General features: G+C 36.7%; 1 protein-coding gene across 2 annotated transcripts in view; it reads right to left on the bottom strand.

The window, feature by feature from the left end:
* The window catches only part of LOC109837951 (barley B recombinant-like protein D), an 8,948-nt gene continuing 2,342 nt past the window's right edge, over positions 6,148-12,753 (bottom strand). The window contains exons 2-5 of one of the 2 annotated variants that reach the window (XM_020406343.1): positions 10,391-10,506; positions 8,511-8,557; positions 8,192-8,337; positions 6,148-7,409 (exon numbers count right to left, since the gene is read on the bottom strand). In XM_020406343.1, the coding sequence (XP_020261932.1) occupies positions 6,387-7,409; positions 8,192-8,260 (1,092 nt within the window). In that variant the 5' untranslated portion in view covers positions 8,261-8,337; positions 8,511-8,557; positions 10,391-10,506 and the 3' untranslated portion in view covers positions 6,148-6,386. The remainder of the gene's footprint in view (positions 7,410-8,191; positions 8,338-8,510; positions 8,558-10,390; positions 10,507-12,753) is intronic. The other variant, XM_020406344.1, reaches the window with a different exon arrangement.

Genomic DNA, 12,753 nt, shown 5'->3' on the forward strand with positions numbered 1-12,753 from the left:
CTTCGGATGTGACTCTTCCTCCTCATCACAATTACCTACGAGATCGCCATCCCCTGCTCAGTATGCTTAGTATGCCACTAGTAAAATTTTCTTTGAAGTTTGTCTCTTTTCTTGCTGCTTTTCATTCTATACATACAATGAATGAAGAATTGGAGGCTTTCCATAGGACTCTACTTGGGAACTTGTTCCTTTATCCTCTGGTGTTAAACTGGTAAGTTGCAATGGATTTATAAGGTCAAGACTCTTTCAGATGGTTCTATTGAGCAGTACAAAACTGGTTTTTTAGACAGGGGTTATCTCAAGAGTATAGTTGTGACTATGAAGAGAATTTTGTTCATGTTGTAAAGATGACATCCATTATCTCTCTCATTATTGTTGTTGGTACCAAACACTGGCCACAATACTAAATGGATGTTAAGAATGCTTTATTAATGATCATTAAAACTTTGTGGGGGGTTTTGTAAACCATCTCTTAAGATAGAATAATGCATAGCCTATTACAAGTCAAATGCATGATCTTAAAAAACTTTATTGGGGGTCTTATAGATAGTTAAAATATATTCCATCTAGGCTAATGACTTGGCTTGCAACTAAGAAGTGAACACTCGTGGACTAAACGCTTTAAATGGGACCAAAGTCGAGCCCACAACAAGTTGTAGCAAAGCTTGTCTAGAAGAACATATGAACACCACCTCACAATTCATCTTGATCAAACCTAACCAAGTCAAGAGTGGGTCTACTCACATTTCGAAATTGAGACCGAGTTGGAAGGATTCATTAAGTTGGCCAAGTAATGAGTCAAATTATGTGCTAAATTTAAACTCGCTAGCGAAGTTTGCCAACCAATTAATGAGCAAATTTACCCATAGCTACCCATGTGGGTCATGTCATCCACGATTCAGAAGAAGGCTCATCTACATCCATGTGAGCTTCACCCAAATGCCTTCAGCAAAGTTCACCAACTAATTAATCAGTGAACTTCACCAATTAGCTGTTTGAGAGCTATTCTTAAGGGGATAACCGCTCCCCACTATCTCCTATCTTGACGACCACTTAATTCACAATTAAAAACCATTAACTCTCTTGTTTAGCCTATAAAAGGAGGAGGACAGTGTACATTCAATAGCAACATTCATACACACACGCTAAGGCCTACATACTTAGACACTAACAGAATAAACCAAATGCCCCATACATGCATGTTTTTTCTCTATTTCGATTCTAAGAGAAGACTGAGCTATCTTTCAAGCAACCAAGTCAGAGATCAATAACAAGAGACCCATCATCTTAGTCGGATTGTTAACAGAGTACAAAATCTACGCTTCATTGGCACATAGAAAAAAACCCAGATTAAAAAAATTCTTCTTTCTTATAGTTTCTTTTGAGTTGTAATCTACGCTAATTATAATTCAAAGACCTGAAACAATGCCCGCTAGGATAAAAATGCTTGTGGACAATGACTTTGAATTTCTTCTAGTTTACTGTAAACATGTTTTGGTTCTTCATGAAAGAATCCTACCAACGCAATGCATGACTTGTCAATTTTAGTCCTACAAAATAGACTTTTTGCCCTAAAGTAAATTGTGAAATATGTCTCCAACTAATCTATTCAACTATCTAATTTTTCTGCATCAACCATACTGTCAAACATAAGAATATTTATCTTTGCCTTCACTTTGAAAGATTGCATGGTTATAGAACCAAAACTAGTAGAAGTAGTTCCTTTTTCTTCTTTTCCTCCATCATCTAAAACCACTAGTTTCTTTGATTCGGCAGATTTAACAACCTTTGCAGAATCTTCAGCGCTTGGTTTAGAAGAAGAGAGATTTAGAGAAATCTAAAATGGCACCTTTTCTACAAAAGTGCTCAAAGAATCCATGCGTACCTCTAACCTAGCCATCTATGATGCAAGATCATTTTCTACCATTCATTGAGGTACTATTTGATATCTTAACTTGAGCTCTTGATTTGACCTAACTGCTATATGATATGATCTTTGTCGATTGTGACCATGCACAGTAAACACCCATGGCAGGATCTTATTAGATGTGATACCAATTTGATCCACCCGACATATCATATGGAACAAAGAGAAGGTAGAAGAGAATTATAACTACAAAAAATAAAACACAAAGGCAAGTTTTTTGGTGGAGCGAGAAATGCTCTACGCCTATAATTTTATTGTATTGCTTCTCAATTAACTTGATTTAAATATTACAATTCATCTCTTTAAATTGAGATCTCAAATCTAAATAGCACTCAAATTAGAGTAACTATATGAGTATGACTTGCTATTTAAATAGAATTCTCTTGTAGAATTTCTATTGAAACAACACCTAATTGAATAAGACTATAACTTGTAATCAATTAGAACTTCTACTAAATCTGGAATTACAAATTGTTAATTATAATAAGACTTATACTCCTAATACAAATAGGATTTGTACTCCTATTACGAATTGAACTTATAAACCTAGCTATAACAGGACACTATACTCCATGTTGTGATAAGATTCGTACTCCTAAATTTAATAGGATTCTACATGGTGCTATAATTTAATCTCCTTGTTGGCATAGACTATAAGGTGCTGTAATTTTAATCTCCTTGCTTGAATAGAAGGATCCCCTTAGATCAAAATCTGGTGTACTAGGAAACTTAAAATTATTTACTTTATCGAAATATACAAGATGTCGATTAGTTAAACAAACTACCCTACTATTCGCATCCAATAATATTATTATTTTAGCCCTATTTGATTTGATTCATTCTGTTATCTAGGGACCTACCCTAATGTCATCATTTTCCCATTATTGTTATTATGTTAGTTTTATTGATAATTATTCTCGCATTTAGTTCTCATATTTTAGACATTTATAAAGATTTTAAATACATGTTTCATACACAGTTCCATAAATGCATAAAAGTATTTCATTCTGATGGTGCCTGTGAATATACCTCTTCAACAATATAGTATATTTTAAAATCACATAGCACTCTCTCAGCAATCTTGTCCACACACTCCTAAACAAAATGGTATTGTTGATGGAAAATATCTTCACATCCTTGACACTGCTAGAGCTCTTCTAATTTAGGCATCAACTCCTCACATTCTATGGGCTGAAGCACTACTGATAATTATTTATCAAATCAACATCACTCCATCTTCTGTAATAGCTAGTATTTCTCCACATTTTCAACTTTGGAAGTTTCAATTTTACTATTCTATTCTTCGCACTTTTGGATTTGTTTATTTTGTCTTACTTTCGACTAATGAATGAGATAAAATATCTCCACACACTGTACGATGTATCTTTATTGGCTATAGCACAGTTTACAAAGGGTATTGTATTTATTAACCTGCCACTTGAATGCTTCATAATGCGCGGAGTGTCACTTTCATTGGGAATATTCCCTACTACTTGACTTCAGGATAATCTCTCTTTTCTTCAACCTCCTTCATCACCTTCCATTACTAAACCTATACTATTTGCACTTGTTCCTCCTTCTGCTCAGCCTACTACTTTTTTTTACTCCGCTGGCATCTAGTGATGATTCTTTTAAGTCATTCACAACATTATAGACTTCCACCTGCTACCTCACTTTTGCTATAAGATACTCTTTCTGTAGATGTCCTCTCTATGTCTGTGCTAACTTCTTCGGATGTGACTCTTCCTCCTCATCACAATCACCTACGAGATCATCATCCCCTGCTCAGTATGATTAGTATGCCACTAGTAAAATTTCTTTTGAAGTTTGTCTCTTTTCTCGCTGCTTTTCATTCTATACATGCAATGAATAAAGAATTGGAGGCTTTCCACAGGACTCTACTTAGGAACTTGTTCCTTTATCCTCTGGTGTTAAACTGGTAAGTTACAAATTGTTTTATAAGGTCAAAACTCTTTAAGATGGTTCTATTGAGCGGTACAAAACTAGTTTTGTAGACGGGGGTTTTCTCAAGAATATAGTATTGACTATGAAGAGACTTTTGTTCGTGTTGTAAAGATGATCCATGCTCACTCTCATTATTATTGTTGCTACCAAACACTGGTCACCATACTAAATTGATGTTAATCTCTTCTGTCTATTGGCTTTACTGAGAGTCTAGCAAGCTACACATTATTCTATCAGTCATCAACATATGGCATGGTTATTCTTGTACTTTTTATTGATGATGTGATAATTACTTGGAGTGATTCTTTTACCATTACTTCATTGAAGCAGTATCTTCAAAGTTAGTTTAAGATGAAGGATCTTGAATATCTTCATTACTTCTAGTGTATTGAGGTCGCCGCCTCCTCTCATAGCTATCTCCTCTCTTGGCAAAAGTACATTTCCAACATTCTTAAATGTGCTGCACTCAGTGATCCTCCTATTGCTACAACTCCTTCCACTACAATGAAGTTAAACTTGAAGCTTTGACATATGAGGGCGATCCTTTATCTCACCCCACTCAATGTCAAGAACTTATTAGAGCTTTGATTTATCTTTATGCTACACGTATGGACGCTACTTATGTGCTACAAATCTTTAGCCAATTTATTAGTGCTCAATCTATACTCACTGTGAGGCTCTAGTAAGGTTTCCATTATTTTCATGGAGCTATATTCCGATCATTGTTTTTTCCCATCGAACTCATATTTGTCTATTCGTGCATACTGTGATGCTGGATGGGCCGACAATTCAGACACTCGACGTACCACCACTATCTTTTGCATTTTTCTTAGAGCAACTCTCATCTATTGGCATAATAAGTGTCAAGCTGTGGTCTCTAATTCCACTACAAAGTCCGAGTATCACGTGATGGCATATACTACTGTTGATCTAAAATAGCTTCACACTCTTTTGAGAGATCTTGGTGTCTCTGTTACTTCTCGCATCACTCTTCACCGCAATAATCAGAGTGTCATCTCCATTTCTACAATGCAGTGTTCAATAGGCGTACTAAACATATTGAGGTGGGTTGTCATATAGTTCAACAGGAGCATATTCTTCAAAGCATTTCACTCTTGTATGTTCCAACTAAGGATCTAGTGGCAGATTTATGTACCAAAACACAGACTATTCCTCAAATCTGTTATTTCATATTTAAACAGTCGGGTTAAGATCTATCGTGAGTTAGAAGAGGCAATGTTAGATAACATCATTACAGCCATCGTATAAGCATGCCTATGTTAGATATCATCATGTATAAGCATATACAACCGCCTTATCAGCATGTACAGCTTGTGGGGCTGTCGGTTGGTCTGTGTGTAAACATAAGCTAAGGAATCTGTAAACCACAATAACAAGCTCTCCTTCATAGCAATTATCATCGACATTTGCATCTTTGACAGTTCATGGGTTGAGAAAGAGATCTTAATATTGATGAAGTTGCAATTTCTTAAAGTACAGAAAATGAGACAACTATTTGAAAAAGGAGAAGAAAGAATAGATCATAGGAAGAGAACAAAGAAGGCAAAGTTCATACATGTGTCCATCTCTTACATCGAAATCCATCTCTTACATCGAAACCCTGTGAAGATCCATACTGATGTATAAATGAAGTTAACGGTTTTGTTTAACAAGAGAGGGTTCGGTAATCAAAAGATTATAATAACTACCCCTTTTAAACCTTGTAAGCATCTCTTGTATTTTCTTATGCTAAGACTCGGGGTTCATTCTAGGCCAACTTCAGATGTTCATGAATGTTCTATATTTCAATATTATATCCAGCTAGCATTTTTCGACATGCGTAGTAGATTCTACTGCAAATTTTGCAGTCAACAATTAGCCTAGCCAATTTTCTTCAAGTTAATTTAAATAACAATGAATTATTCTTATGTGAACTCCTTTATATATCCGGGATAACTCATACCCCTGCTCCATTTATCTTGCCAGTCTCTCGCTTGAGATGACGCGCTTGATATTTTCTTACGAAAACAGCCGAGCATCGTCAGCTTCTCACAACAGAGAAAGCGACCTGTTTCACTCAACTAATATCTGTCGAATTAACATTAGCAAACTCAGTTTTACTTTCATCAACGCTTACGCAGAACTATACACCATGGTAGGCCGATGATAGAGCTTCACATGCCCTCTCAAAAGCTCAGATCCTTTTATCCATCAGAGAACAATCCTTGTGGAGCTACAAACATAAGCTCTACAAATGGCTACAACAAATATTTACATAACTTGATACATCATATTTTCCATTTCTTCAGGAATCAACATTCATTCCCAAACCAATTCAGGTTAGTGTAAGTACAAGAGGTCTCTCTACATCCATAGACCCTCACCTGCCACTTACATAGGAACACTACCCCCTCACCATAAACAAGAAGAAGAAAATCGCCCACCAAGCAACTCATAAAGAAAAAGCAGCAGCATTCCCTCCTTGCCTTTGCTGTCATTTGATAGTTATGTACCGGTTCGTCCCATGCTTAGCCCAGTGATCCTTGAGATCAACCGGCACCGAAAGATCATGCCCTTCAGCTGCCAACCGACTCAATAACTTCGTAAAGACAGTCCCACTCATCTTCCTCCCTCCCACACGAGCATGCCTTTTATTTGGCATCACCGGCAGAGGGTACATTGACAGTGTCGTCGTGCAACATGCCGATTGCCACCCACCATTTCCCCACTTGTAACATGGCTGGTACTTACCCGTGCACGAGCACACAGGCACAGGCATCGTTGACTCATCAAACGTAACTTGGTTTAAACCCAAATCTTGATCTTTCCACTCATTATGGTGCTTGGTACCTTGCTTGTTGTTTAAGTTCTCTCCACTACCTCCCATCTCGTTTCTCCACTCATCAAGTGGCTTCACATATGTTGCTTGCTTGTTTAAATCCTCACCTCCAAAACTCCTCTTACCCTTTCTTGACTTTGTCTTCCTGGGTAGAGCACTGGCCTGGGGTTGAACTTGAGCTCTAGTATCCTTTCTTGGTCGTTTCACCTTTCGGACCATCACAGCTCCTTCTGAAGCAGTCGAAATGGGATATGCCTCAGTTACATGCATCTCTCTCGAGTGATTATAGGGATCGTTGGCTAGCTGTGGTGGTGATGGTCCAGGGTGGACATGAAGGCTTTGCTGCTGCTGATGGTTATGGTGGTGGTGGTGAGTGTGCTTCATTCCACGGGAAGCAGAGCATCCAGAAGGGCAACCGGAGATACTACTGTTTGCATTCATGCCGTTCTCTCGCGCGTACTCGAGAGCTGCAATGGCGTTATCACGTTCCATGATGGCAGCATTGCGCTCGGCAATTGCAGCGTCTCTTTGGAGGATGGCCATGTCACGCTCGGCCTGGGCCGCCTTCTTTTCAGAGAGGGCTATGTTGCGTTCTTGGATGGCATTATCACGTTCAGCCATTACGGTCATGAGTTTTATGGCCTGGCTGTCCTTCATTTGATGTTGCGGCATCATCCACTGTATTGTCACCAAAAATTATGTAAGAAATAGTAGCATTCGAATAATGACAGAGTGGTACTACCACTAGAATAATGATAGTGCTGTATCATGGTTTATTTTCTAATATCAACAAAATGTTTTGTTCCATAAAAGCTACAAAATCGAACCAATCTCTTTGAGCAGTGTAAACATTTCTTGGAAAAAATTCACTTCCCAGTACTCAATGATATAACCTTGAATGCTAGGTCTGCATCACTCCCTAATGCTCAATAATTTAACCTTGAAAGCTAGGTCTGCATCATAAAGATTCTGAGAGACATCAGGATATATAATCTCCTCCAGATTGAAAATTATGCCCAAACGAGATATACAGAAGATTATCAAGTGGATGAGAAAGGCTGGTGTTGCTATACTTATGGGTAGATATTCAATGGAGAGTACACAAGATTATCAAGTGGATGAGAAAGGCCTGTATTGCTATAGTTATGGGAAGATATCCAAGGAGGATATCATATTTTAGCATTCCAAGACCCTGACAGTCTAACCAGTGTTCTATCACTGTATAATCCTTTAAATTGTCACGGATCAAGAAATGTAACTAGAGATATATAAATCCTGCGTCCAAAATATAACTAGTTATAGCCGGATATAAAACTCAAGCAATATCAAACTACATATCTAAAGTCAGGCTTCTGTTTAAGATGAATGATTCATCAACATACCAACATGTTTTCATAAACAATAAAAAGAAAATATTCCAGAGAAGGCAGAGATTAGTCAAGCAAAGTATGTGACAATACCTGAGTGTGAATTGATTTGTAATGATCTGCCTTGTGCCTCCCATTTTCCCTCTGATTGTCATCCATCATCACACTTACTTTCAGCAAAAATATTAAAGAGATGCTTATACCCGCTGCAAGACAGATGCTTATACCCGCTGCAAGACCTAAAAGAAGAATTTATTCAAAATATCATCTCGTGCATGATTAAGAGGATATACATTTTAACCTTGAGAAGAACATCTTAAAACAAGAACACTAGTGGAATCAAAACTAAAGCTAGGCTCCAAAGAAGAATCATCTGCATTACATGAAGCAATAAAGAAGCCTCATCACTTACAATCATCAGAAGTCCAAGCCAAACTCTTGTTGAGATGCCATGGAAGCCTGGATTAAACAAGGTATGCATAGAGTAAATTGCTAGCTCATGAAAGTGTTCCCAAATTTTGCACCATCAATATAACAGCAAGTTTTTACTATATAAATATATCCTCCAGGCTCAAATAAGTAAAATACGTAGAAGAGTGATATTGGTATGTATGTTCTAATCTTTTTCTACGCAAGGAGAGGTTGTATCCTTTTCCCATTTCATGCACTTTCATTCCTCACATAACACTATTCTCATCTTGCTACTTGAATGTTAATAATTAAAAGAAGCAATTAGGCAAATAAGAGGTCAATATCCGGCCAAGAAAAGATTATGAATGATTTTAGGGTTTCCTCCATGTTCTATGAAGGGTAAGGATTGAATTTGGCCCCACACTTATAGGAATCATGAAAGACAGATATTGCAGTTGCGAAGGATGGAACAAGAACAAGAACCGGAGTAACATTTTATGCATTTCACATCTTTCTCTTCCACACTTCATATTAATCTTTCTTGTCAATTGAGTTGTAAAAAGAAAAAAGAAAATTCTAAGGTGCTGGTGTTCTTCATTATTCATGCATAAGTACTTGTACATCTAGACCTTTTTCTATATATACGAAGATTTGAAGTACTATACCTCTATGACCAAAAAAAAAAAAGGTAAGCATCACCGTGCACTGGGCATACTTTCATTTTTTCCTGCTCTAGTTCTCAGGTCAAAGGGAAGAATATCTTCTAACAAACCATATCATTGATAATCAGTACATGCATATTATATTAGATTGACGGATCACATACTCTTTACAGTTTAAAAGTGAGAAAGATGATGCAAGAAGCGCTTTAATGTCCCAATTTAAAAATAGGAATATTGGGTTATGTTTCTGTTTCACAACTTCACAAATAAATAGTGACCGAAACCATGGAATATCAAGGAAAGCAATCTAAAAAATGGAAAACACCCTTTTCCTTACTAAGAAGCTTTTATTCTTTAATTTTACAAAATTGACTTGTAAACATCAGCACTACCAGCAAGTATTGAAATTAATCAGGAGCTATCCCTACCTATATCCAAACCTCTTCACATGCATAAACCACAATCTCATTACATGGAGCATTTAACTATATCAAAGCTCTACTAGAAGCTCAGTTCAAATAACTCAATGCCAATGTTACACAAAGTGCTGGGCCTGATAGGCGCCTAGGCGGGCCTAAGTTGATTTTCTTTTTTAGCTAGAAGTGGAGGAGATTTTGCTAAAAGGATAGAGGAAGTGGAGGAGGTGCTCAGAGTTGGTGGGGGAAACCAGATTGTGACCTCTGCTTTGCAGTCCGCACAATCCATGCTCCCCTAGGCACTCCCAAGACCTTGGTAGGCAGCCTAACACTGCCTAGGCCTAGGCGAGAGCCAAGATCACTTTTTTTAAAAACAATGCTCAATGTACAGAAAATTCAACACCTTTATAGATCATACTTGAATCATGGGAGGGCATATCTTTAGCATTTTTTATTCTTCAAACAGATTGCCTTAACAAGATACAGTTTTCATGGTTTAATTATCTATTCGTGATGACAACACCACACACATCAAGCCATCATGACCATTAGTAAGGGTTTTATAAGCTTCCATTTTGGCATATTACTTAACTGCGCACAGTTATCTTACTCATGAACATCCAAATCATGATCCTAAACTTTCCTTGGAGAAGTTTGCCTTACTCTAGTAATTGGATTATGAGTTGACTACAAACATAAAGCTAATTTCCTACTGCAGCATGTCAGTCTTAATTGAAAGCGTCCACTCTAAATAAATTGTACTTGAAAGATCTAAAATGTGCATGACAGAATAAAGAATGTACCTGCCAAGAAAATGTTCACATAAGTGGCTTTGACAAAAACTCTGAAAGCATCACATCTTCATCAGAAAAAATAAGCCCAGAAAGACAAAACTCTCAACTCGCGATATTGACTGGAGCTGTAAGGAGTATAAAAGAAAGTTTTCAAACAATTGTTCAACAATGCTATAACAATTTGAAAAGAAGTTCACACTTGAGTAGAATATGTCATAACAAAATCTAAGAAAAGGCAGCCTAGCGCTTGAAGCTCCTGCTATGTGCAGGGAGGAAAGGGGTTAGACCACATTGAGCCTACTGTACCATCTTACCTTGGATATTTTTACAAAATGGTTGCTCCCATTATCTAGTACTTCATTAGTTTGCACTTAAATTAGGAAGACATTGCATATGTAATAATAAAAAGTGTACCTATATGCAATGTTCCAAAGTACAAATTATGCAACGTCTTACTCGCCTAGTTACTTGGATGCAGCCTAAAAACATTTGGATTTTAGAGAAAGCGCTCCATTATTCAGCCATCTGCATAATCGAGCACTTTTTAGTTATTTGCCCACAAAAAGTTTATGCGAGCATCTTTTCTTTTTAAAAAACTGTTGCGTAAAATCCATCAAAGTGAAATCCAACCGGCTTAACCTATTTTAACAAAAAGCCCTAGCCCTAAACTCATCCCTTAACCCGACGTCTTCTCTCTCAGTCCTCCATCGTTCCCAAAAAATGTCGCATGCGAGCCGCTGCAACATCTTCTTCGACCCTCACCTACCATCGTCAATGCTCGCCGACAATCTCCAACATTATCCGACTCTCCATGAAACTCTCCCAAACTCCACGAAGCTCTCCAACAAACCCTTTTTTCCCCAACAGAGCAATTGAAAGCTTTGCACTTGATGATGTGACTGATGAAGAGCTTAATGGAGATGACGTTGATGAGGAGTATAATATAATGATTTTGACGCTCCCTCCGAAGAAAAGTAGGATGCTAAAGTTTGCATTGAGAATGATGAGGTGGACTATATGATTTATTCTAGGTTTATAAAGTTTGAGTTTTTGTGTAAGTGTTTAATTTAATGACTTTTATTTGAGTATCTAGTTAATGTTGATATATGGATTGAATTTTTAAGTAGTTGCTAGTTATTGATTGTTCAATTGAATGTTTATTGATCTTTTTCACAGTCCACTTTCTATTGCTCATGAATTTTATGTATTTTAACATATGATAAATAATAAATTATAAATATATATTGTGGAACTAAAAAATGCATAATTCTGTGCATAATTCGATTAATTGTTACTCACTCCTAAACCGCACACATAAAAAATCGTGGTTTTGAACATTGCCTGTATACTAGGAAATACATAACAAACTACATTTTGTAACAAGGAAATCGTAAAAGTTCATGGAATAATTATTAGGTACTTATAGATTTTGCTCATTTGTCACTTAAATAACTAAGATGTTATAACTACACATGAATAGTGGATTGACGAGGCTATCATGATTCATCAACTTATATGCAATTGTACTAGTTTCTCCCTTTTTGCTTAATAAATTTTAAAAAAAATTGTTTGTGATTTGTGAGGGTTTATGCATACTAAAAAGCTTTAAGTACCCAATAATCTTTGGTTTCCAAACTACGGTATTGTTTTACTATGTAATATGCAAGTTCTCAAATTTCTTTAGTTTCCACATTATTAGTGATTTACTAGGTTAAGGTTCATTTTCTTAAATGAGCTACCAAGAGAACAATCACACATACATGTGTGTATGACAATAATGGGTATACTTGGTACCAACTATAAAATTGGTGCTTAGCAGTGATGTTAGGGTTGGGCATGAACCTGTTCAAATACCTAGCCGAATAGGCCCAACCAGATTTAGGTCAAAACCCGACTAGGCCCACGTTAGGTCAAGCCCAACCCAGCCCACATTGAAGGCGAGTCGTGGGCTGAGCAGGGTTTTAATCAGACCTGGTAACAAAGAGGCAGGCCCAGCCCACCAGTGACCTAGTCTCCTAGCGAATCCAGCCTAGGTTAACTATTAATGTGTATTTTTTATTTGTTAACAAAACTAAAAAAATTAATCTTAAAATCCCACTAACCAAGTCTAGTGACTAATACAACAATGTACAAATCAAGTATATATGTGCGTTTGCGATGTTTTTCTGTTTAATGTTTATCTTTGTGCAACACATATGATGGTATAAATAAAAAGTTTAATATAGTTTAAAAAGGAAAAAATAAATTAAAGAGTTCGAAATAGGAAAAAATAAATTAAATATAATTGTATAAATATAAATACAAGTTTAATATAGTTTAAAAATGAAATACTAGAAAAATAGAAAAAAGGGTCATGTGTCGTTTCTAGCTCG

This window comes from Asparagus officinalis, chromosome 4, assembly GCF_001876935.1.
Source record: "Asparagus officinalis chromosome 4, Aspof.V1, whole genome shotgun sequence".
Taxonomy (NCBI): domain Eukaryota; kingdom Viridiplantae; phylum Streptophyta; class Magnoliopsida; order Asparagales; family Asparagaceae; genus Asparagus; species Asparagus officinalis.